We start from the raw sequence: 27,178 nt of genomic DNA, 5'->3' as shown, positions 1-27,178 counted from the left end.
AGAAAAAAATTCCATTTGCAATAGTAACAAAAAGAATAAAATACTTAGGAATTAACTTAACCAAGGAGGTAAAAGACTTGTACAATGAAAACTATAGAACATTACTGAAAGAAACTAAAGAAGGCATAAATAGGTAGAAACATATCCCATGTTCATGGATTGGAAGACTTAGTATTGCTAAGATATCAATACTACCCAAAGCAATCTACAGATTTAATGCAATATCAAAATCCCAATGACATTTTTTGCAGAAATAGAAAAAAAATACAAAAATTTATATGGAATCTCAAAGGACCCCAAACAGCTAAAACAATCTTGCAAAAGAAGAGAAGAGCTGGAGGAGTCATAGTTTCTGATCTAAAAATCTTATTACAAAGCTATAATAATCAAAACAGTGTGGTACTAGCATAGACACAGACATATACACCAATGGAACAGAATAGAGAGCCCCAAAATTAGCCCTCACATATACGGTCAAATGATTTTTTTGCCAAGACCATTCAATGGGGAAAAGTCAGTCTCTTCAACAAACGGTGCCAGGAAAAGGGGATATCTACATGGAGAAAGAAAGAAGTTGGACCCTTACCTAATACCATATACAAAATTAACTCAAGTGGATCAAAGATCTAAATGTAAGACCTAAAACTGTAAAACTCTTAAAAGAAAACATAGGACAAAAGCTTCATAACATTGGATTTGGCAATGATTTCTTGACTATGACACCCAAAGGCATAAACAACAAAAGAAAAAACAAACAAATTGGACTTCATGAAAATTTTATAATTTTGTGTACCAAAGGATACTATCAACAGAGTGAAAAGGCAACCCAGAGAATGGGAAGAAATATTTGTAAATCATATATCTGATAAGGGATTAATATCCAGAATATATAGAAAACTTCTAAAATTCAACAACAATCAAAAAACAATCTGATTAAAAACTGGGCAAAGGACATGAATAGACATTTCTCCAAAGAAGATATAAAGATGGCCAACAAGTACATGAAAAGATGCTCAACATCACTAATCATTAGGGAAATGCAAATCAAATCTACAATAATATGCCACCTCATACCCATTACTACTATCAAATGAAACAGAAAATAACAAGTGTTGGGGAGGATATAGAAACATTGGAACTTTTGTGCACTGTTAGTGGGAATGTAAAGTTGTACAGCTACTCTGGAAAACAGTATGGAGGTTCCACAAAAAATTAAAAATACAATTACCATATGATCTAGTAATTCCACTTCTTGATACATACACAAAAGAATTGAAAGCAGGGTCTCAAAGAAATATTTTTATAGCCATGTACATTGCAGTATTATTCACAATAACTAAAACACAAAAGCAACCCATGTGCCCATTAGCAGATAAATGGATGAGGAAAATGTGGTATATACATACAATGGAATATTATTCAGCCTGAAAAAGGAAAGAAATTCTGACATATGATAAAACATGGATGAACCTTAAGAACATTATGCTATTTGAAATAGGCCAGTCACAAAAAGAAAATACTGTATGATTCCATTTGTATGACATACTTAGAGAAGTCAAAATCATAGAGACAGAAAGTGGAATGGTGGTTGCCAGGGGCTGGGGAAAGGGGAGAATGGGGAGTTATTGTTTAATGGGCATAGAGTTTCAATTTTACAAGACAAAAAGAGTTCTTAATGGATGGCTAATGGTGATGACGGCACATTATGGATGTACTTAATACTGCTGAATTGTATACTTTAAAATAGTTAAGATAGCAAATTTTACGTTTTTGTATTTTACCATAATTTTAAACATCGGAGAAAAAACACTGTGAAGAACCATAAAAATATAAAGCAGCATTATCATGTATTACCGATAAATAATCGGCTCTTTTCTAATTCCAGGCAACAAGAGATCTAATTAAATTGGCTGGCTACTCTAGTTACATTATGTATATTTTTACTTCACAATCAGCCTTCATTTGCCTCACCAGAACTTCATATTCAGGACTGTTTATATTACATCTCACAGCACAATTCATACATTTATGAATCAGTAACATGTTCTTTTGGAAACCCTTATTGTTCTGTTTTTGCTAGAACCCTGGTGAGCACATGAGATGTTAAGGTTCCAACATTACTGTGCACCTACAGCTCCTTGACGTTGAACTGCCTGCAGAAACTGCTTAACAGTGCTGGTGGTCATTCTTATCCCCAGTTTCTGGAATGGCTGAGAGAGGGTTTGAATTTTTTTCACACATTTCAAAAAGCACATTTACATTTTAAACGTATAAGTAAATGAACCAAGCAAGGAGAGAAATTCAAGTGGTAAGAAAGAAGCCTCAAACATTCTGATTCCAAGAGACCAGAGTGATTCTGGTCGAGTTCCATTACTGATGAGTCAGCACTTGGGGGATATCTCCTCTGGGGTTAGCATGCTTCCTGGAATCCTGCTGTTTTTTTATCCATTCATCCCTTTGTGTAAAGGTCCGGTCTATGGTGTCTTCTAAAGTTGTAAGACAGATCTGAGAGCCCTTCTCTCCAAAATTCTATCTTCCCTTTTGGTTTGTATGTTGACTAACAATAATGCTTATTGAAGGGGCTTCCCTGAGGGGCTTCCCTGGTGGCGCAGTGGTTGGGAATCTGCCTGCCAATGCAGGGGACACGGGTTCGAGCCCTGGTCTGGGAGGATCCCACGTGTCGCGGAGCAGCCGGGCCCGTGAGCCACAATTACTGAGCCTGCGCGTCTGGAGCCTGTGCTCCGCTACAAGAGAGGCCGCGATAGTGAAAGGCCCGCGCACCGCAATGAAGAGTGGCCCCCACTTGCCGCAACTAGAGAAAGGCCTTGCACAGAAACGAAGACCCAACACAGCCATAAATAAATAAATAAATACTTTTAAAAAATAATAATAATGCTTATTGAAATATTATCCACATACCATAAAATACACCTTTGAAAGTATACAATTCAGTAGATTTAGAGTATTCACAGATTGTCTTCCCTTTGTTTTGTTTCCTTTTTTTATTTCCTAGGGAAAGGAAAGAGCCCTAACTACTCACTCATGGATTAAGTATATTTTTTGAGCACATAAAAAATCAAATAAAAACCCCTGCCTTCATGGAGCTTGCATTCCAGTAGAGAATACAAACAATAAACAAATACAATTAGCAAAGTATAGAGTATGTCAGAGGTGATAAGTGACGGGAAGAAAAGATAGTGGGGAAAGGAGAGGGTGTACAATTGATGGTGGGTGGGAGAGGGCTTACAATTTTAAGTTGGGTGATTAGGGAAAATCCTAAGAGAAGATAATGTTTAGCAAAGACTTGAAAGAAATGAGGGAGTAAATCATGTTTGATCTGGGGGAAGGGCATCCAGGTAGAGTTAACAGTAACTACAGAGACCCTCAGGGGAGAGGTGTGCCTGGAGCTTAATAAGTGAGAAGGCGAATGGAGGGAAGAGAGGTCAGAGGGGCCAATGGTGGCCAAATCTATTGGGTTCCTGAGCCACTTGCCAAGATTTTGGCTTTTATTCTGAGTAAGTAGAGAACCACAGAAGTTTTGATCTGAGGAATGCCATGAACTGACTTACTTTGAGCAGGATCACGCTGGCTGGCTGTGTGGACTTTGGATTGTAGGAGAAGGAGGAAACAACCTAGTTAGGAGACTAATTGCTTTAATCCAGGTGAAAGAGGGTATGACCTGGACCAGGTGGCAATGGTAAAGATGATGCGAAGTGGTCAGATTCTGGATATATTATGAATGTAGAGCCAACAGGCTTCGCTGATGGAAAAGATGTGGGGTACGAGAGAAAGAGAAATCTATGATGACTCACAGACAAAATGTCCAATGCTATATGGTAACAGCCAACTAGTGGAGCTAGTAAGGTGGGTCGGGTAGGGTAGCTTGATATACTGCATTTATCCCAACAGGAGAATTAAATTTTTAGGCCTGAAAACATGTGAGTTGATCTGCAGCTCCTCTAATTAATATAAGACAAAAAAATGATGTGTCATCACACTATTTCCAAAATATGACCCAGCTAATTAAGTATCAAATTGCCAATCATATATGTGACTATTTCTATTTTGAAGATAAAGATGGGTATTTGCCTTTTCCTTAGCTAGTGGTCAACTACCTTAATTGGGAAATTTAACACATTGCAACTGTTGCTGGAAATTAACAAAGTGATCAGTTCTGTCTGGGGTTACTCTTGCTGCCTAATTTAATTGTAATAAAGCCTTTCATCTACCAGTTTTATTTAAGTTGACTGCATCAAGTGCTTGTATTACTACCTCAACCATAATCTAATCATTGCTTTTTGTTAATAAACTCTGCACAGCACTGTATCTACATATTAAATATAAGCTTGCTCTAGACCTAGCTAGTACCAGATTGTTTATCTCTTTCCAAATCTCCATGCAGTGAGTCACTTTGGTGACTTCAACTTCAGCCACGGTGGGAGGATTTATGCCACAGAAATTGACAAATGGGCTAAATCGGGGCTTTTTTTCAGACAGCCGTTTTCCTAGCACACCCGTGGACAGAGCAGAGGGTAGGGTTATGAATGCCAGCTAAAGCCTAAAAGCCACACAGCTGTGGCATGGGTGGAGCAGATGTAGTGGGAGTCATCTGCCCCAGAGAGGAAGAGTGCTTTATCACTGACATTGTTTAGAATTGCTAGTTTATAAGGATAATAAAGAGCAGACCAACTTTAAGTCTTTAAATTCTCTACAGACAATGTTACTCCTTATCGCCTAAGCCCAGGGCAGATCCTTCCCACCTACTCCCACCTCCATTCTAATCCTACTCACTGCCTGGCCACCGTGGGTATGACATTTTATCTTTCTAAGCCTTAGTTTCCTTGTCTTTTCAACGGGGATCATATGTTCAATTAATGATGGTGTGAATAAACCTCCTAGGGTTTCCCCGTAGCCTTAAGAGGGAACCCCTTACGGATCAACAGCATCATATATATATCTATATATCTTTATTGGGGTATAATTGCTTTACAATGTTGTGTTTGTTTCTGTTGTACAACAAAGTCAATCAGCTATAAGTACACATATATCCCCATATCCCCTCCCTCTTGAGCCTCCCTCCCATCCTCCCTCTCCCACCCCTCTAGGTCGTCACAGAGCATCAAGTTGATCTCCCTGTGCTATGGAGCAGCTTCCCACTAGCCATCCATTTTACACTTGATAGTGTATATATGTCAATGCTACTCTCCCACTTCGTCCCAGTTTCCTCTTCTCCCCCACGTCCTCAAGTCCATACTCTACGTCTGTGTCTTTATTCCTGCCCTGCCACTAGACTCATCAGTACCGTTTTTTTAGATTCCATATATGTGCGTTTGCATACGGTATTTTTCTCTTTCTGATTTACTTCACTGTGTATGATAGATTCTAGGTCCATGCATCTCATTACAAATAACTCAATTTCATTCCTTTTTATGGCTGAGTAATATTCCATTGTATATATGTGCCACATCTTCTTTATCCATTCATCTGTCAATGGACATTTAGATTGCTTCCATGTCCTGGCAATTGTAAATAGTGCTGCAATGAACATTGTGGTACATGTATCTTTTTGAATTATGCTTTTCTCTGGGTATATGCCCAGGAGTGGGATTGCTGGGTCATATGGTAGTTCTATTTTTAGTTTTTTAAGGAACCTCCATACTGTTCTCTATAGTGGCTGTGTCAATTTACATTCCCACCAACAGTGCAAGAGGGTTTCCTTTTCTCCACGCCCTCTCCAGCATTTGTTTGTAGATATTTTGATGGCCATTCTGACAGGTGTGAGGTGATACCTCATTGTGGTTTTGATTTGCATTTCTCTAATGATTAGTGATGTGGAACATCTTTTCATGTAGTCCTTGGCCATCTGTATGTCTTCTTTGGAGAAATGTCTATTTGCGTCTTCTGCCCACTTTTGGATTGGGTTGTTTGTTTTTTTGATACTGAGCTGCATGAGCTGCTTGTATATTTTGGAGATTAATCCTCTGTCAGTTGCTTCATTTGCAAATATTTTCTCCCATTCTGAGGGCTGTCTTTTGGTCTTGTTTAAGGTTTCCTTTGCTGCGCAAAAGCTTTTTAAGTTTCATTAGGTCCCATTTGTTTATTTTTGGTTTTATTTCCATCTCTCTAGGAGGTGGGTCAAAAAAATCTTGCTTCAATAGCATCCTTGTATCCACTCTGCTTTCCAACCTCTGAGCCTCTGTCGATGCTGTTCCCCCCCAACTTGGAGCCACTTCATCTCCTATTTTCATCTTTCAGAGTTAACCCAATTGCTGCCACCTCCAAGAGGCTTCCTCTTATTCCCACAGCTGACATAATCTCTCCCTCCTCTAAATTCCCTAACCTCTTGGGGACTCTCTGACACTATCCCAGACCTATTGGATTAGAATCTACATTTTAACAAGATCCCCAGGTGATTCATATGCACATTAAGATTTGGAAGCCTTGCTTTAAACCACTGGTTCTTAAACTTGGCTGCAGATTGGAATTACCTGTGGAGTTTGGAAAACGCTTGATGCCTGGACCCCACCTACAAGAGGTTCTGATTCAATTGGTCTGAGATGCATCCTGGGCATCAGGGCCTTTTAAAACTCCCAGATGATTCTAATATGCAGCAAAGTTTGAGAACCACTGGTCCATAAACTCCCCTTAATCTCCCTTTGGGGGCCTGCACACTCTCTAATGTTATGGTTATTTCTGTCCAGGTATGTTTTCTCACTTCTATTGAACTATAAGTCTTTTAAGAGCAAGAACTATCTTTTAATTCAATTTTAATCACCTCATCCCTAGACATACAATAAGAGTTTAATAAATATTTATTGAGTGAACTGTTTTTGTAATCTAAAACAATTTGTAGGACTTCCCTGGTGGCGCAGTGGTTAAGAATCCGCCTGTCAATGCAGGCGACACGGGTTCGAGCCCTGGTCCAGGAAGATCCCACATGCCACGGAGCAACTAAGCCCGTGTGCCACAACTACTGAGCCCACTCACCATAACTACTGAAGCCCACGCGCCTAGAGCCTGTGCTCCGCAGCAAGAGAAGCCACCGCAATGAGAAGCCCGCACACCACAACGAAGAGTAGCCCCCGCTCGCCGCAACTAGAGGAAGCCCGTGCACAGCAACAAAGACCCAATGCAGCCAAAAATAAAATAAATTTATTAAAAACAAACAAACAAACAAAAAAAAACCCCACAATGTGTAATCTAAAAATGTTCTCTAAATACCGAAAGTGTGGCTTTTGTCCTAATTTGAAGACTGGTGAACATATTCTGGAAATTGTGGAATTATTTCCTCTTTAGTCTAAGACCAAATCTCTGAAGAAGAGGAGGCTGGTGGCTAGAACAGGTTTTCTGAGAAGAGCCTCTCTGGGTACCAGTGCGGCTGGCCACTGCCATCTCCATGAGTTGTTTACAGAAAGCCGCAGCTTGAAATCCTAAGACTCCAGAGGGCAATGCAAAATGAGGCAGCCCCTCCCTACACTCTGTGCGTCCAATTCAGAACTCTTGGCTGAAATATAATGATGTTATTGTTTCTTCCTCTCTAGGGTGCCATTTTGATATTTATGGGGATAGTTGTCCTCACCATGAAGGCATCTGTTATTGAAATGTTCCTTGGTAAGTACTTTTATATGTGTATCTGGATACGCTTTTAACATCCTCCTAATGTCCAAAGAATCTTGCCAACAAAAGATTTAAACCAAGACAGAGCATATAAACAGTTCAGTGTATCTTTTTATGATAAACATTTTGGAGAAATGTTTAACTGAGAATGTTAAATGTAGATCAAATTCAGAATGTATGTCTATATATTTTTCATATAAAGCAAACATATGTATACATATGTATGTCTACATATCATATATTAAGCACACATATATACACACATATTTGTGTGTGTGTTATTCAGCAACCAGCAAATATTTCAGATAAAGCATATTTACAGATTCTGAATTTAGAGAACTTATTTCTTAATTTCTCCAAAAAAAAAAATTCTTATCACTGACATGGCCTTACTTGTACCATTGGCAACTCATACTTTTAGAGATGAAACCCTTTAAACTTATATTATCAACAGAGAACACAATTCAGGGTAGGCCCTTAAGGAGCAGCAGGTCAGCCAGACAAAAGAAAAGTGCTGATGGGTTTAGCACTAAGCCCAAGGGTAATCTTTGGTTAATCTTGACCCCACTGTGCTGTGGCCACTCTGTGTCAGGCAGAGTGATCCTGTGGGTCACTGTGAAACTATTGCCACAGAAGGGTACAAAGGCCTTTTAGATAGTCAATATTAGTTTGCTAGAGCTGCCATAACAAAATACTACAAACTGGGTGGGTTAGAACAACAGAATTTTATTCTGTCACAATTCTAGAGGCTACAAGTCCAAAATCAAGGTGTCAGCAGGGCTGGTTCCTTCAAAGGGCTGTGAGAGTGAACTCTGTTCCATGCCTCTCTCCTAGCTTCTGGTGGTTTGCTAGCAATCTATGGCAATCCTTGGCATCACCCCAATCTATGCCTTCACCTTCACATGGCGTTCTCCCTCTGTGTTTGTCTGTGTCTATATCCAAACTGCCCCTTTTTTATAACACCAGTCATATTGGATTAGGGGCCCAACCTACTCCAGCAGGATGACCTCATCCTAACTAATTTAGTTAAATTTAAGTAATTACATCTACAACCACTCTATTTCCAATTAAGGTCACCTTCAGAGGTATTGGGGGCTAGGACTTCAACACGAAGTCCAACAGAAGTCCTATGAATTTAGGGAGGGGGGCACACAATTTAACCCATAATAGAGTCAGAATGTGCAAGGTCTGTGCAGAGGGAATCTACAGTGGCAGAACTGAGGACTGGAAGAGAAAGAGGTGACAAAGCTGGGAAGGCAAGGGGCTCTCAGCATGGTGGAAGGAGACTGGGCTGGGAGTCAGAGGGAAGATAAGGCTCTGGTCCTGACTCCACCACCAACTTGCTAAGGAATATTCTCGTTGAGAGCACAGGGTCCTTCATTTCCACCTTGCCCTTCTGAGAGGCTATCTCCCCGCAACCCCATACTAACCTATAGGTTAGTAGGGGTGAACACAGGGTGGGATGACAGTGGGGCAGGGGTTAGGAATAGGAAGGATTTAGCTACTGTAAAACAAACAAAACAAAACACAGAAACCCTGAGGCTGGTTCACACTCTGCCATGTCCCCCACATCATGGAACCAAGAAGAACTTGACTGTCCTTGCTTGTCTTGCCCCCTCTCAGCATGCCCTTCTGCAAAACCGTTTTCCCCTCAGGGTTGCTCATTCACAAAGCAAGAAATCAAAGTAGAAAAGGGAGACTCCTATCGCAGATTCTCTTATGTCCTTATATGCCCCTCCCTGGAATCTCTCTTATTCATCTGCTTGTCTCCATCCCAGGGTCATTTCCCTTAAGTCCCCCGAAACCCTCTTCAGTACGGTGACAGCCCCCTTGCCCCAAATCCTTACCCCTCTAACTCATTCTCTACCACACCCCAATTAATCTCCCTAAAGCCCATATCTGATCCCACTCTCCTGACTTAACACTCAGTGTTTTCCCTCTGTCTTTATGACAGAGCCCACATCTCTCAAAGCGCCTTGCTTGCTGGCAAGGCCTCTCTCATATGGCTCTTGCCGTCCTCTCCTGCTCTCCTCCCTACCACAGAGCCCAGCCTGGCTTCCAGGGACGTGGGAAGTGCTGACCTTCTCATTCCCCTGAAGGTGGAGTCATTTCTCCCTTCCAGGTCTTTGACTATGCTGTTCCCTGTCCTGGAATGTTCTTCCTCTCACCCCCACACCCCCTACTGGCCCTCCAGGAAGCTTCCTCTGCCCTCCATTTGATCAGACCCTCTCCCTGTGGGCTTCCCTGGTGCCCTGTATTGATTCTAGTCACGACTCCATGGCATTCACCTCGTCATGAGGCTGCCTCCCCGCCACTGTACGATACTGACAGCAGGAGCCGTGTCTTGCTCACTGTTGCATTTTCAGTTCTCAGCACATCTCACAGGCACTCAAGAAATATTGGTAAATAAATTATTCTTGTCAGGGATGTTGGATTTTTCAGGTTTCAGAGTCTGATTCTGCACCCAATTCCTATGTGTGAATTTTTTCCCCACACCAAGTGATTCCTCAACACCAGCTGGGTTTCCTACAACTCAGCTCAATTCTGACACCATCCTACCCGGAGATAGCATCAGATCCTGCAGGTAAGGGCTCACACAAGACTGCCCCCCGCCCCCCAACACACACACACTTCAGATGCCGATTGCAAGTCAGGTTGTCACCTGTGCTTCTGACTGACTGGCTATAAAGCAGAGGTTTCCATGACCCCCTCCTTGCATTTGATTAACTTTCTCAAGCAGCTCACAGAACCCAGGAAACCAGTTTACTCACTAGATTACCAGTTTATTACAAAGGATATTAAAGGATACAAATCAACAGCCAGATAAAGAGATACATAGGGCGAGGTCCTGAACAAAGGAGTTTCTGTCCCCGTGGAATTTGGGCCCAGCACGGTGGCACATGGACGAGCTCTCATCCCTCAACCTGGAAGCTCTCTGAACCCTCTCCTTTTGGATTTTTATGGAGGCTTCATTACATAGGCATGATTGATTAACTCACTGGCCATTGGTGATTGATTCAACCTCCAGCCCCTCTCTCCTCTTGGGAAATCAGGAGATGGGACTGAAAATTCCAACTTTCTATTCACAGTTGGTTTCCCTGGCAACTAGCTCCCTCATCTTTAGGGGATTTTCAAAAGCCACCTCATTAACATAAACTCAGTTGTGATTGAAGGGGGCTTATTATGAAAAACAAGACACCCATTTCACCTTTATGGCTCTGATTTCAGGAACTGAGGACAAGAAATCAAATATGATATCAGACATGTGGACACAGGGGGCGAAGGGGAGGGTGGGACGAATTGGGAGATTAGGTTTGACATAAATACACTACCATGTGTAAAACAGAGAGCTAGTGGGAACCTGCCGTATAGCACAGGGAGCTCAGCTCGGTGCTCTGTGATGACCTAGAAGGGTGGGATGGGCGGGGGGAGGTCCAAGAGGGAGGGGATATAGTTATACATAGAGCTGATTCACTTCATTGTACAGAAGAAAGTAACGCAACATTGTAAAGCAATTTTACTCCAGTAAAAAATATATATATTATAACAAAAGATGCTCCCATTGCTCTCATCACTCAGGACATTCCAAGGGTTTTGGGAGCTGTTAGGCAGGAACTGTGGCCGGAACACCAAAATATATATTTATCATACATCATAATATCACAGAGAACCATCCAAAGATCCCCCAAAAGCCCTCTAAATTAATGTTAATTAAGTGTTTAATCGGTATATATCAGAGCTAGCATGGTCACTCTAAATATGTTTAAATTTATGATGTAGCAGAGCTGTATGCTGCCCACTGTCATCGGAGCACCACAAGTAATCAATGACTGCGCTATGGGGAGAAAGTAGCATAAAAAGCCTAAGGCTGCACCAGCAAACCTGCATTCTGCTTCCAACTTCTGCCCCCTCCCCCTCCAAAGCCACTTTAGCTGAGATGTCAACCTTGACCTTGGTTTCTTTTCTACAAAATAAAAAGATGACCTCCAAAGCTCCTCCCAGCTTCAATATTCTATGATCTGAAGCATAATTTTGTGATTTATGTGATTATAGAGAATAAGTTATCCTGTCTCTGCAATGAAGCTCTGATATATTTCATGCTAGATGTTTCACTAAGTAAGTAAGTCAAAAGCAAAGCATAGGGGAAATTTGAGCTGATTTTAAATCATCTGCTTAATAAATCAGTTTTCAGGAAGGCATTGTGGACACTGTTCAAGAGAACCAGAGCTGGACAGTATTTAAAGCAGTAAAAACAGATTTTAATCAGGAACCATTGCAATAGGGGAAAGGAGACCTCAGTATCGTACTGGGCTCAATTCCGAATATTAACAAGGAAAAGTGGGGATTTATAGCCAAGGAGCGGCTTGCAGGGGTCAGGGGATGGAAATTACTAAGAGGAGATTTCATGGGAATCAGGGGATTCTTGCTAAACCGACCAGACAGGACTCTTGCTAAAGGCAGACCAGGGTGATCAGGTATCAAGGATGGAGGATTCTCTCTAAACAAGATTCCTGCTAAAACTAAGTGATGCAGGCCCAACAAGGACAGACACAGAAGCCCAAGGTCAAAGCCTAGTTGAGAAGAGGGCTTAGAGGAGTCTGAGTAAAGTTTGGTGAAGGAGAGTCCCTGTCAACACCACCTGAGTTAGTATCTTGAGTGGCACTAAGGGATCACACAAGAAATTTATGGGCTAGAATGAAGCATTCCTATAAAAGTTCTAGACACGTAATAAGTATTCAGTAAGTACTTACTGATTTGATAATTGGTTAAATGTTCTGGCACTTCATGTCTTTTCTTGAAAATAAATGGATTCTGATTATGACTTAATACTGACAGGAAAAGTGAAACACAAGTGCCTATTAACCATGCCAATGATTTTAGAAAGCACTTTTCATTATTATAAGTCTATCTGATTTCGATATGACCAAATCAAATAACAATTGTCTTTTTCTAATTCGAAAAGAAACATTCTACATAAAACATAGAACATTTATGTGTAAGAACTTTACTATGAAATGGGAAAAATACAGAAAATATAAAATAGGAATTATAATTCTACCATTATTAAAATTTTGGTATATTTGTTCCAGGTATTTCTCTCTGCGTATATTCTAATTTTGTCAGCATCATGCTTAAAGTTAGAGCTGAGAACTTCCCAGGTCATTTAATCTTCTGCTAAAATAATTTGTAATAAATGCTTAGTATTCCCCTACTGTTGGGACATTTCCAAGATTTCATTATTTCCGATTGCTATTAGGAATAATGCTGTAATGAACACCTTTTATTATACATAAATCCTTGTCTATGTCTCTGATTATAACTTGGGATATATTACTAGGTATATATTTTCTAGGACAAAGAATATAAATGTTTCTTAAGGCTACTGAAATGTATTACCAAATGGCTTTCCAGAATGACTCCACCTGCTTAGAATTTACCAACAATGTACTGGACTGCCCTAATCCCAAATCCATGCCAGGATTAAGTATAATCTTGTGTTCAGTATTCAGTACACACCATGAGAAAATATCCCGTCATTCTGCTTTAGCCTGCATTTTTTATCATTAATGAGACTGAACATTGTTTCAAGCTAACTCATTTGTATTTTCTCTATAAATTATGTGGATGATAATTTACTTAAATTGAATTTTAAAACAATTGCACCTCACCTATCTTAATCATACTGATGGCCACATTAGAGAGAAAGAGAGCAGAGGAAAATTTTTATTTGAAAAAATAAATTCAGTATTTAATTTGTTTTGAAATTTCAAACACGACTAGCGAAAGGTGAGAACTTTTCATGTTACTCAAAGCTGGAACATTGAATGTTTAAAAATTGAGAAGTATTGCTGCAGAGTTGGTAAATCATGGTTGCCTTGGAACTTCAGACTCTAGCCTTGATTTCCTCAAGGACTCTAGACTCTAATGGCCTCAGCTGTGGCCAGATAACTAACTACTCCCATGGAAGGGCTTTCAGACCTGTGTTCTGCTTTGTACTTTGAAGTGAGCATCTGTCATCCATCTCAGTGCTCTGCCAGGCTTCCTAAGAACAGGAACACAAGACTGATTTTTCTCTCACCCAAATTCCACACGCAAGTCACCATTTCCAAGGTAGCAAGAGAGGTCTTGCAGATGAGCAATGACTTGCTTCAGGGCACAAGCACATCTGCAGCCTTACTGACCAGCCCTCCCCTTGAGGAGTGGCTTCTGGGGAGCTTTAATTAACAAGCATCTAAGCTGAGGGGAGGGCCTCTGTGTACCACTGAAAATAATGACTTTATTAACCACTGCTTAAAACTGAACCCAGCTCTGCATGTTTTCAGCCTGGAGGGTCTTGGGCGAGAAAATGCGAGTGATGGGGTGGTCTTAACTGAAATATTTATAGTCCTAATGATACCAAGACTTATAAACCACGTGCCATGGGTACACAGCCCCAGAAAGACAGTATTTGGTTTTCCACCAAGAACTGATACCCAAATTTACTACTATTTCACTTACTCCCTCTGCTTTACGCGCATAATTTTTTCTATATATTTATTTCGTACTTGTTTTTTAAAAAATATTCTAGTTATTTATTTTTGTGTATAAAATGAAGATGCGGTCTTTAGACAGAGTTAAATGACACAGAGCCTACTATAAAAATCAGACCTCCAGGACATTCACCACCCTACGCAAACCCCAGAAGTAAATAACACCTAAAAAATGTCTGCCTTCATTCTATTTGGCTAGACGTTTGGTTTTCACTCAGTTCTCTTTCATGGCTCTGTTCTTGCAGGACACGGTATCCAGGCTGTCCAGGCCTCAGCTAGTGCTAATAGTCAAAACGGGATAATTCAGGAGCTACATCATTGGCACAGCTCAGCTAATCATGAGATAAATAAAAAATTTTCTTAACAAACACTTGGTGACATTGCCACTTTTTCCTTCAAAGACAGTTGCCAATTCAAGAATGCCTAAGTCCTGATTTATGCTTTAATCAAGCATCTGTGTTCTGTTAAAAAAAAAAAAAACACATAAAGTAGGAAGTAAAATACCTATTTTAATTATTCTACTGCCTCATGTTCACCTCCAGAATTCCAACTCCATCCAGAAAGTGGGTTTCTCAAAAAAGTAGCTAAAATGGAGGTAAGTTAGAGCAGTATCATCTTTGGGTGGGTAAGGCAGAAGAAGGCCTGGAAAGGAAGGAAGAAGAATAGAGACTGACTAGCCTTTTGAAAGGAAAAACATGCTTTTCTGTTTATAGGTAGAATTAGTCTAGGTACAGAGAAGTGAGCATTTTCAGACATTATTAAAAAATTGCTATGAGAAATGTTCACAATATATATCAAAAATTTAAGTGGGCATATCTTTCAGACAAGAAACCCTATTTGGAATTTTATTTTAAGGCAATAATAAGGAATCCATGCAAAGATAAAGCTATTTATATTAAATCAGGAGTTGGCTAAATTATGGTATGTCCATGAATTGCAATATTTTGTAGGCAGTTAAAATTATGAGAGGAACATTAAATGACAAGAAAAAATGTTTCTATATATCCTTAAGTAGAAATAAGTTTATGACACATTGTAAACAGTATAAGCATCATCAAATGTTTGTTTCAAAGTACAATACATACATATATAGAGAAAAAGCCTGAAAATATTATACTTTTTGCTTTCATCCGTTATTTTCTGTAGTATTGTTTTTGTGTGTTTTTTTACTGTCCTACAAGGAACATGTATTATTTTGCTAATAAGAAAAATTCGGTCAATGTTATATTTTAAAAACACAAGGCTTGGGCTTCCCTGGTGGCGCAGTGGTTGAAAATCTGCCCGCCAATGCGGGGGACACGGGTTCGAGCCCTGGTCTGGGAAGATCCCACATGCCGCGGAGCAACTAGGCCCGCAAGCCACAATTACTGAGCCTGCGCGTCCGGAGCCTGTGCTCCGTAACAAGAGAGGCCGCGGTGGTGAGAGGCCCGCGCACCGCGATGAAGAGTGGCACCCGGTCTCCGCAACTGGAGAAAGCCCTCGCACAGAAACTAAGACCCAACACAGCCATAAATAAATAAATAAATAATTTAAAAAAAAACAAAAACAAAAAACACAAGGCTCACACTAGCAACGCGACTTTAAACTTAAAGGGATAAACAGTTCCCCTTTCTTCCCCTATTGTTTTGCTCGTTTCTGAGAAGGAAGCTCACCTACCTGCAGTTGGCCTCTGGGGGGCGCAGCACCAATTGGGGCTGGAAGGACCACCAAGGACAGTCAGGTCGCACCATACCTGCGAGAGAGAGGAGTCTCTCTCGTCTCCCCAGTCCCCCTCCTCCTTGACTTCCTTTCCAATGAGTCCTCCTCTGAGGCTTTGTACGGACGCCGTTCATCAGGCCCTCCCCGTCTCTCCCGCAGGCACATGCGCGCACTTCAAGTGCACACGCGCGCATGCGTATGCGGTTCTCTGGGAATTCGGAAACTCAGTGTGGAACGGAGCAGAGAGAACAGGAAGGGCCTGGGTGTTCATCCTACCTCTATAATTTATTCCTGGGACCAAGCAAATCAGTGGGCTTCGCCAGACCCACGTTCCTGCCTTTGGAAAGTGGAGATGGTGGAGCTGGTGTGGTGAAATTTAAAGACAGCAAAACACAGGACAGGGGCTTCCCTGGTGGCGCAGTGGTTAAGAATCCGCCTGCCAATATAGGGCACACGGGTTCGAGCCCTGGTCTGGGAAGATCCCATATGCCACGGAGCAGCTAAGCCCGTGTGCCACAACTACTGAGCCCACGCTCTAGAGCCGGCGAGCCACAACTACTGAAGCCCACGCGCCTAGAGCCCGTGCTCTGCAACAAGAGAAGCCACCACAATGAGAAGCCTGCGCACCGCCACGAAGAGTAGCCCCCGCTTGCCGCAACTAGAGAAGGCCCGCGCAGCAGTGAGGATACAATGCACACAAAAATGAATAAATAATTAAAAAAAAAACAAAAACAAAAACACAGGACAGATATCCAAGAGGTATTTTTAAAAGGCCCTTTCAGCAGAGGCTAAGAAAAGCACAAAGTATACATCTTATTTCCCCAACCATAAAATAAGGGAAAATTAGTTCTACTAACGAGAATACTTTAACATATGCTTGAAGCAAACATAAAGGTCAAAAGAGAGAAAGCATTTAGGTGAAATAATATTGATTAGATTTTTTGCATTTTCTTCATGTAGTTTTGCTGGTGACCGGAATACACTCAAATAAAGAAATGACAAAGAAGATTAAAAGGCCCAAATTCAGTAAGTAAAGTTGCAGTTCCTCACTGGTACAAGACTTGTGTCTCCCATGTGGAGGACTGTTACACTTGTTTCAGATAATTTGGAAAGTTTGGGGTTTTTCTGTTTTGGGGTTTTTTTTGTGTGTCTTATCTCAATATTTTGCACTCAGACTAATTAGTAATGATTCTTATTTGTCATCTACTTCATTCCAAAAAGCATTTGAAATAAGAGTTCTTATTTTAGGGTAGATACGTGGTTCTACTATATTAGAAAAATTCAAAATGCACATACAAAGACCAGGTGACACTATGTCTCTATGCCTAAGCTGGAGTAGGTATTTTTCTGCCATTCTGTCTCAATTCCCCATACCAGAAAATTCAGTCTGGCTAATGCAAAAGTCCAGCAGACCTGCCCACCTTCCAGCGTGCCCTGGAATCAATGGGTAATCTCACAGAAAAGTTTCACACCCAATCAGTGGAAAGAGGAATAATTAATTTCATTTTTGGGTGATAGTTAAGGTTAGATGACAGAAAAGCCAAAATAACAGTTGCTTAGATAAGACTGAAGTTTCTTTCTCTCTCCTGTAAACATAGTCTGGGCTTTTATGGGAGCTTCACAATCTTCAGGGACACAGACTCCTTCTATCTTGTCATTCTGCTTTTCTCAACGTGGCTCTCAACTCATTGTCCAGAATGGCTACCCCAGCTCCATCCATCATGTCCACATTCCAGTCAGTAGGAAGGGATGAAGAAAGGCACATACTTACTCCCTTTAAAGACAAGTCCAGGAAGTCAAATACACCACTTCTACTTAAATACCATTGACCAGAATTCAGGGAGAATAGGAAATGTCTTGATTTCAAGCATCTGCATGCCTAGCTAAAAGTAAGGAGTACTATTATTAGGAAAGAAGAGAGAATGGATATTGGGAAAGAACTAGCAGGACAGGACATAAATGGAAAATCTCACACTCAAATCTTGTGAGCACACTGAGCTATCTGTATGTAAATTTGTAGACTTGATGGACGCTTGAATTAAGGTATATTTATGAAGGACCATAAGAAAAAGACTTTAGGTATATTCAGTGCTCTGTGCTGTCTACAAAAGAAACTTCTGTACAGGCATTAGATTTATGTGCCTTAAATCAGCAACATTAAAATTTTGAAATAAAAGAAGAGATTTGTTTCACGCAGCATTTTTTTTCTTCTGTTCCTTTAAGCCCTTTGTGCAGGACTTCCTGTTGAAATGAGACCAAAAGGGCAGCCATCCACAGCCTCCTAGTCTGAAATACTAAAAAGGAATCAGTTGTTTATTTATTCCTGTCAGGAAGGAGAGCCAAGAGAATCAGGCCAGGGGCAGATGTGTGTTCAAAACAGTGATTGGGTTAATATGGAGACAAATGCACACCCAAGTATGAATTCCTTTGGGCTGTTTCCAGTATCTTCATTAACTCGTCTACAAAAATCATAAAAGGTTCCATGATTACCATGACAACAGTTTTCAGTGACTATGAAAGTCTGTGCTAAACGACCCAAGGGCAAACCTCTTTGAGAGATCTCAAATGGATTCAACTTCTGATATGCTAAATTCTAACCTTATTCTCAAAATCTCCCTAGTGATACAGCACTTTTGAATCAATGTATGCATGAGGCCTTTTCTCTAATTAGAAACTCTGTCATGGTCATTAAATAAGAGGGAAAAATATAAAATGAAAGTAATAGGATATTCCCAAACTATGGCGTTACCTGATTCTTTACCTCAGGAGTATTTCCAAATGGTAATCTATACCTTGAGGCCAAAGTAATTTTCATTTTTTCTGTTCAACCTTGTCAATCTGCCACTGGGGCAGGTGACTGATAGCAAGGGAGGTACATCGTTCATTCACTTGACAAGTATTTATTGGGTGCTGGCCAAGTACCAGGTACGGTTAGACACCCAGATACAACAGCAATTGAGACTCAGACTGTGCCCTCACAGAGCTCAAAATCTAGAGGAAGAAAGACAAGTCACCAGGCAATTATGGTGTCTTATGTAAGTGCTAGGACTCGGGAGCTAAAGGTACTCCAAGAATATGGAGAAAAAAGCTATGTATCTGGGAGGGCTTCCTGGAGGAAGTGACACACCTACACTGATATCTGAAGGCCTAATAGGGATTGACCAGGCAAAGATGAGGGGAAAAGAGTGTTACAAGCAGAAAGAAAAAGCATGCCTAAGCCCTGAAGAAGAGAAAGAGCTAAAAAGTAGTTCCATATGACTGAGGTATAGAGTGGGAGGTGCATGTGTTGAGATAAGAGATGGAGGGGTAAGCAGGCACCACATCGTGAAGAGCTTTGTTACTGTGTCTAGGAATCTGCAGTTCATCAATGAGGGCAATGGGGAATATCTGAGTGCTGATTATTTAGGTGCAGTTAGCAGAAATCCAAGGCCAATTTGCTTAAGCAGAAAAGATTTTGGCAGTACATGAGGTAGCTCACATGACATGAGGTGTCTCGCAGAACCCAAGGTGGGGAGGGCAGCTCGCACTCACTGGGACTGTACCCCAGGTGGAAAGATCTCAAGAATTGGTGCCTCTGCTTCTCTCTGCATGTCTGCCTCACTATCCACCCCCCAACCCCCTGGTTCATGCAGACCATGTCTCTCAGCCCTGATCCCAAGTTCCTGGGAGAGAAACTCTAACTGCATCAGCCTAGGCTGGGAGGGTGGTTTTCAGAGAAGAGTAGGATGGTTAGGGCTGTGTTAGGGAAGTAAAACAATCCTGACAACAAAACCCAACAAAAATCCCTTTGTCCCAGCATATGAAGAGAGAAGAGAGAGTACACAATATATTAGTGAGTAAGCATTACAGATAGACATTCATATACAGGTAGGATGAAAGTATCTACCAAGTCTGGACAGAATTTCACACAAACTTATACAGTGAAGTAGAAGACAGAACAATTACAACTTAACTCCTGGAAAAATAAATACATGGACCTCCTGAGTGTCTTTTGTATACCTGGAGACCCCTAAACTCCTTCTGGAGGTGAGTATCAATATTTGTGGATCCAAGGATCAGAATTCTGGAGACCTTGCACTCTGCAGGTGATTCCGACGCCTGGTAAAATTTGAGAACCGCTGGACTAGACGTACCCAAGATCAGGGATGCTTACAGATGTGAATGTGAAATCATGGGTTCTCTTCAGTGCCCTCTGCCTCTTTCCTAGCCAGCCCTCAGTTTTCACCAGTGTTTATTCAGGACTAAAAGTCTTCACCACCCAGAGGACTGAAGGTAAAATAACAAGGAGGAGGTCGTTTGAGAGTTTTGCCCAGAGGACAGTTTACTGACACCTACTACACACATAGCACTGCTTTCGGCTCTTGAGAGGATCTAGTGACCAGACATGGTACCATGAGTTGGCAGAGCCAGATTTGAAACTCAGGTCTCTGTGAGGCTCAACACCAGATGCTTTTCCAGTGCCTTGTGGCAAGCTAGCCATTTAGGAATTAAGTATCCATTGCCTAGAGGCAGATGAGGTGTTAAGATCATCAAGGGCTGACTGAATAGGAAGTAAAGTAGAAGAAATGTGGGAAAATAGAAAAAAGAGTAAATGCATGAGCTTAATCCTTTGGCTTGGCCTGAGACCTTATGCCACACTAGGGCATCTATTCTGTCTATGCATACGGTTACTGTTACTTTAGGTAATTGTCACTTTCTCTCCTCCCTACTTCCTCTGCTTTCTTTTTCTTCTCATCTCCTTTTCCTTCTTTCTATTTGTTTGGTCTACCCATGGCCCCCAGGAGCCCTTATGGACCTTGGTTAGCTCCACTGGAGGCCCTTTGGGCCAAAAAAGGTAGTACATGTTGAAAATAATTTCGCATGGGGCTTTTACAAAAGGGAAAGCAAAGATGAAAAAAAAAATAAAAATGGGACTAGTTCTTACGGATCTACTCCTCCCACCCATACATGACCATTCATTCCAAGCTAGTATTTTGTTCTCACATACACAGTCGTATTGGGTACAATTTTATTCTGTCACTTGGCTTACCACAGCATCTTATTTTCTAAATCAAATCAAGTCTGACTCCAGACTGCCAATTGCCTAGGGCTGAGATATTAAAATTCCATCATTACAAGGGCTTGCTCCCTCCCAGCTCCAGGCATTGGAAGCCTTAGGCAATTTACAACATTCAGAGAGAGCCCCTGCATTGCTCAGTGTCAAAGCACATGTTATTCCTATAAGCTGAGTAGCTCCATTGTTTCATGAATGGTGGGATCTTGGCAAATGTGGGGAAGCCCTATGCCGAAGTTTCTACCCAGAGGGGCACCACATCAGGTACTGTTCCAAAGTGATGTTGATCCAAGGCAGCTGCTTAGGGAACAGGGGCATTTCCCTTACCGGGACCTACCTGCCCACTCCCACCTTCCCTGTCGTGGAAGGTCATTTTCTCTCCATCACTCTTTGGGCTGACCAAGCCCAATCCCCTCAAACGAGGAGGCTTCCGAGCAACTAATTCCCAGAACCTTGAGGGAGAGTTGCCAGGCAACCCCTGCCCTCTCTTGCAACCTTGAGCTCCAGAGATAGGAGAACACAAAAGTCTGACTACCTTCTTAGAATAGTAAGGGGAAAAATACAATAAGAATAAGCATAAGTTAATGTCTTAGTAAATTAACCTGCTGTATGGTGCAGGGTAAAGTTTACCATACTGTACAGAATGAGAGTTTTACCGAGTTTCTTTACAGAGGTGACTTTTTCAAGGCTCTCATTTTCCTGCTATGTTTGGGAGCCATAGATCCGATCTTACCCACAGGTACCTCACGAGTATATTTAGTCAGCTTAAACCTACTCAAGCAGTTTCTAACAAATGACCAAAACGTGGTTGCACTTTTCTTGACTGTTGAAGGCTACAAATAATGGTTGAAGGGTTTAGGTGTGTTCATAAAACACTTCTCCTAAGGCAGTCAAGATACCTTATAGATTTTAAGGATTAACTTCATTTATGTTAGATTCCACATTTGAAAAAGGCCTACTCTTCAACTCATGAACCTTTTAGCCCATACTGTAATAAACACATCATATGTTTCCCCATAAATTATGTCTACCAACAACTCTAGAACGATCCCTGTCTGGCAGAGTGTTTGTGCTAGAGAGAGAAAAGCTTTTAAGTTGTAAAATCTCCTCAATAGCTTTTCTACATGTAAGGAAGCCCCAGAAGAGCTCCAGAAGCAATGGCCTTAGCCTAAAGTGGGGTCAGATGAGATAGTGTTACACAGGTGAGAGCTGTGATGATTAACTCCAACAATTTATTGCCTGTCCATCCTGCAAAGTCTCTGACTTCAGTGAGCACCCCATCCTGTATAAGGTAAAATAAAATTATGCAAAGGAAAGCCTTCCTGGACCCAACACCAATTGCCAACACACAAAAAACCAGTTTAGATGGCTCCTGTATGCTACACTTCCTCTGCTGTCTACTTACTGCACATTATTTTAGAGCTTTTTTATACAGTCTGTCTTCTCAACTAGACCAAATAATTCGTGCTCATTAGGTATTTGTTGGACGAATTACAACAATAAAACAAAACACTGTAAAATAAAGCAAAATGTGGTAAATGCTACAAAAGAATAACAAGGGGTCTACAATAGGATTCATACCAGTTTCTTGAAGGAGCATTTAAGGTAGGATATGAAAAATAAATGGAATTGCAGAGGTAGGTGGAAGGGCTTTCGAGGTGCCCTAAGCCCAGATGTCATGGGGAAGATGGGGTCAGGAAACAGTGAGGGGCGTGACTGTGTTTAAGCGTTGGGGAGTCGTGGGAGATGCAACTGGAAGGTGGGTTAAGACTAGGCAATGCCAGTCTGAGAAGCTTTGTTTTTTGCCATTCTTTAGAGGGTGGGAACCACTGAAAGTGTTCTGAGCAGGAAATCGACATGATGAAGACAACAGTCAGCAAGATAAACAACAGCAAGATATTCCCCACAGGCAGTGAAGCCATGTTCTGAAATATTTCCATTACATTGGAGTCTGTTGAAATAGTCTTAACTTGGGGTGAAATGTATAACCTTTAATTCACATAGTTCTCTCCAATAAGTTAACCTTAATACCATGTAAGGCATGGAAAGATTTTTGCAATCAACCTGGAAAGGGTGGATAATTCCCAGAGGTACTGCCTCAGCAGGAAGAGGTAATTGTTCTGGGACTTGGTTATTGAGTCCATTGGACACTGTTGAAGACATACAGCTCTGTGACTGTAGGATTTGGGTGTAGCAAGCGCACAGCTTCTTCACTGGGCTCACATGTCGTTAGCTATAGCAACTTGTAAGGAACCCCCAATGTTTGCTTGCTCCTTAGACACTTGGTACCAATACCAGTGTGTTCTCCACACAGATTGATGTGTGTGCCGTTTCTCACACCATGAAAAAGGAAGTGGATTAACTCTCTAGCCCTCCTTCTGGTGTGTGGGTGAGAAGGGAGGTGGACTCTCTCTGTGTTGTAGATTTTCAGTTGAATAAGCTCTGCCATGGCAGTTCTCAGAAATAACAGGCAAAGAATGCAAGGAAAATTGCACTAGAAGAGTTGCCTTGCAGGTGTTTGGGATACATGCACAGATGTATACAGACACACACACAAATGCACACACACACAAACACACCCAGACAGACAACCTATTTACAAGACATATCCTGTATTTACCCACTAGTGGTTGTCAGTGATCTTCAAGTTCAGAAAAGCCTCGTAGGATTAGAGTAGGGAAGCAACCATTTAACTCATTTTCTTCAGTAATGGGAGAAGCAACCAGGTGGAGCTGGCAAAGCTCTGTGTCTGGAGCCAGAGGGTATGAGTTCAGGGCCTGGCTCTGCCACTTTCCTGGTACCTGAGCTTGAACAAATAAACTTATCTCTCTGCAAAATGAGGACAATATGCCTCTCAGGGTTTTGTAAGAGTCAAGTGAAAAAGTGTGTATTACATCCTTTCTAAATTAAAAGTAGGTTACTTTTAGGGACTTCCCTGGCGGTCCAGTGGTTAAGACTCCGAGCTTCTACTGCAGGGGGCGAGGGTTCGATCCCTGGTCAGGGAACCAGGGAACTATTCTAGCAGAGCTGATTGTTTCAGGCAACGTCACCTTCCTTTAGAGGATGACAGCAGTCTGTCAGGTGGATTACCTCACTGGTGCTGACCAGGAAATTCCAGATGGACTTGTTAAGATTACATTCCTGGGAAAGAATGAAACTGCAGTTAGGTTAGGCATTGTCTCGGTTTGGTAACGTGAGCTTTGCACGAGTGACTCTATGTTGGGCCTGTTGTCTCTCTTTTGACATTACTAACTGGGATTCTTTCTGAGATGATGAAGATATGGAATTAGATAATGATGGTTGCACAAACTTGTGAATATACTATAAATCACTGATTGTACACTTAAAAGGACCAATTTATGGTATGTGAATGGTATCCCAACTTTTAAAAATGGAATTTTCCAAAAAGAAAAAGGAAATTGCTTCTGAAAATAATATTGTGCAGTTCTGAAAAGAGTTCCAGCAAAAACAACTGTTGACACCTTGGTCACAGTGGGACTATTAATTCACACAGTGCCCATGTGATGTGACCCCTGCTGACTCCCCAGACCTCATCATGGACCTACCCCAGCCCACACACTGTGCTCCAGGCACACTGGCCTCCTTCATGTTCTTCAAACCACCAAGCCCTTTCCCACATCAAGGTTTTTGTCCTGGTTCTTCTTTCTGCCTGGAAGGTCCTCCTAGACCTTTGCTGGCTGGTAACTTCTCATCATCCAAGTAACCATGGTAGGAGAGTAAATAGAGAGGAATACAGGGACTAGATCCTTTAGGGCCTTGTGGAACATATTAAGGAGCTTGGACGTTAGGGCAGCAGGAAACCAATGAGGGGTTTTAAGCAGGAGAATGATGAAATGTGATTACATTTTTAAAGTATCACATTGGCTGTTCAATGGAGAAAGGGCTGAGGCAAAGGGTGAGCAATATGGAAAGAAGAAGACAAGCTAGGAGGCTATTGTGTTAATAGTCCAGACAGGAAATGTCAGTGAACTGGACCAAGGCGAAAGCAGAGAGAAATTGCAGATTTGGAAATAAAACTAGCAGGACTTGCTAATGGATGGGTTCCATTTATCCCTTCATTCATCCAGCAGACATTCTGTTGATCAGCAACGAACAAAACACACAAAAATTCCTGCCCCCATGGAGTGTATAGTCTAGTAGATGAAAGAAAATGTAACAAACTGGGACCTTGAAAAAGTAGTAGCATTTGAAGAGCTGAAAGGAAAAAGGCTTCGAGGTGTAAGGAATGATACAAGCCAAGTTTGCAAGATAACATGCATTTGAAAAGTACCAGCAGCAGTATTGGCAAGCCCAGAAGTTCCATGGAGGGGACTGTGGAAAGGCCTTAAAGATTTTGGAATTTTTCCTCAAGGCAGCAGAAAGATATTGATAGCTTTTGACCAAAGATTCAATGTGGTCATCTAGCAATCACACTCCTGGGCATATAGCTGGACAAAACTATAATTTAAAAAGATAAATGCACCCCTGTGTTCATAGCAGCACTATTTACAATAGCCAAGACATGGAAACAATCTAAATGTCCATCAACAGATGAATGGTTAAAGAAGATGTGGTATGTGTATGTGTGTGTGTGTGTGTGTGTGTGTGTGTGTGTGTATTATATATATATATAAAATGGAATACTACTCAGCCATTAAATAAAAAGAGTGAAATAATGCCATTTGCAGCAGCATGGGACCTAGAGATTATCATACTAAGTGAAGTAAGTCAGAAAGAGAAAGACAGATACCATATGATATCACTTATACATGGAATCTAAACTATGACACAAATGAACTTATCAATGAAACAGAAACAGACTCACAGACATAGAGAACAGTTTCGTGGTTGCCAAGGGGGAGGGTGGGTGGGGGAGGGAAGGACTGGGAGTTTGGGATTAGCAGATGCAAACTATTATGTATAGAATGGATAAACAACAAGGTCCTACTGTATAGCACAGGGAACTATATTCAATATCCTGTGATAGACCATAATTGAAAACAATATGAAAAAGAATATATATATATGTATAACTGAAGCACTTTGCTGTACAGCAGAAATTAACACAACACTGTAAATCAACTATAATATAATAAAATAAATTTTTAAAAAAGACTCAACATAGTCAAAGACTTTTTAAGAAAAATGGAAAAGAGGGACTTCCCTGGTGGTCCAGTGGTTAAGAATCTGCCTTCCAATGCAGGGGACATGGGTTCAATCCCTGGTTGGGGAACTAAGATCCCACATACCATGGGGCAACTAAGCCCACGTGCTGCAACTAAGACCCGACGCAGCCAAATAAGTAAATAAATATTTTTTTAAAAAAGAAAAAAAATAAAAATGGAAAAGAATGCTTTGCAAAAGAATTTGCTACCAAAGAAGAATTAACATGATCTGGTCACTGGTGTCAGGAGAAGGAAGCATTCATCTTCAAATTTTATTTGATGATCATTTTATTTCATTAAATTAACATTTTTGCATAGTTTTCTTAAAAATAGAATTTTACTCTAGTTGAATATCACAGTAGAACAAAATTAAGTTTCATATCAAAACTGTTTATGCATAAGTGCTTTTATGTTATAATAATTCTTCTCATTAACAGCCAAGAGGCAAGCTTACAATGGCCGCCTCTGATTGATGAAGAAATTTGTTTTCCCAAAACAATGTGGCTTGCCTTGAAAGCCCCATTCACTGAAAAGATGAATGGAAAATAAGAAACAGATTATACAGTTTGATTTGGCCTCTACATCATTGGCTTATTGTGTAGGACATCACCCAATAATCACTCTGTTATTAGGTCAGGCAGAAGAACCAACTTACAGCAGAAACATTTGCAGCTGTGCCTCTAAGATTCCAATGTTGCATGAAGATAGTGGCTCAAACAGTACCAGTTTTGCCCAGGAACACTCTGAGATCAGTACAGCAGACACATGACCTCAGTGAGCAGCATCTAAAGGTTATCCTTTCATTCTAACCATCGGGTTGCAAATAGTTCTCTTTTCCCTGTGTCTGGTGCCAAGGGCCTCTGGGAAGGAATCCTTGGCAGATTCTGAGATGCTCTAATGTGAGCTCTGTCGAGAAAATCACAACGGCCATGAGAAGGCAAGGTAACCTTGAGGAATCATATGAGGGGAAGCAGAGCAGATGGCTGAGGAATAGGTCTCTGTGCAGTTTCCACTCAAGCAGTTCTGGGCTCCCCCAGGATCTCTGTGACTTTAGCCCAGGGTTCTCTCATTTCCACCAACAAAACTCCACTCAGGAAGGAATGGAAGATGCTCTC

The 27,178-nt window shown here is 41.2% G+C and overlaps 1 protein-coding gene across 1 annotated transcript in view; it reads left to right on the top strand.

Annotated features, from left to right (window-relative positions):
* The window catches only part of VIT (vitrin), a 127,319-nt gene that overhangs the window by 21,909 nt on the left and 78,232 nt on the right, over positions 1–27,178 (top strand). Inside the window, exons 2-3 of the mRNA XM_059942913.1 lie at positions 7,542–7,611; positions 16,806–16,871. Coding sequence (XP_059798896.1) covers positions 7,560–7,611; positions 16,806–16,871 — 118 coding nt within the window. The 5' untranslated portion in view covers positions 7,542–7,559. The remainder of the gene's footprint in view (positions 1–7,541; positions 7,612–16,805; positions 16,872–27,178) is intronic.

Source organism: Balaenoptera ricei, chromosome 13, assembly GCF_028023285.1.
Source record: "Balaenoptera ricei isolate mBalRic1 chromosome 13, mBalRic1.hap2, whole genome shotgun sequence".
Taxonomy (NCBI): Eukaryota; Metazoa; Chordata; class Mammalia; order Artiodactyla; family Balaenopteridae; genus Balaenoptera; species Balaenoptera ricei.
This window is presented reverse-complemented; position numbering and strand designations above follow the sequence as displayed.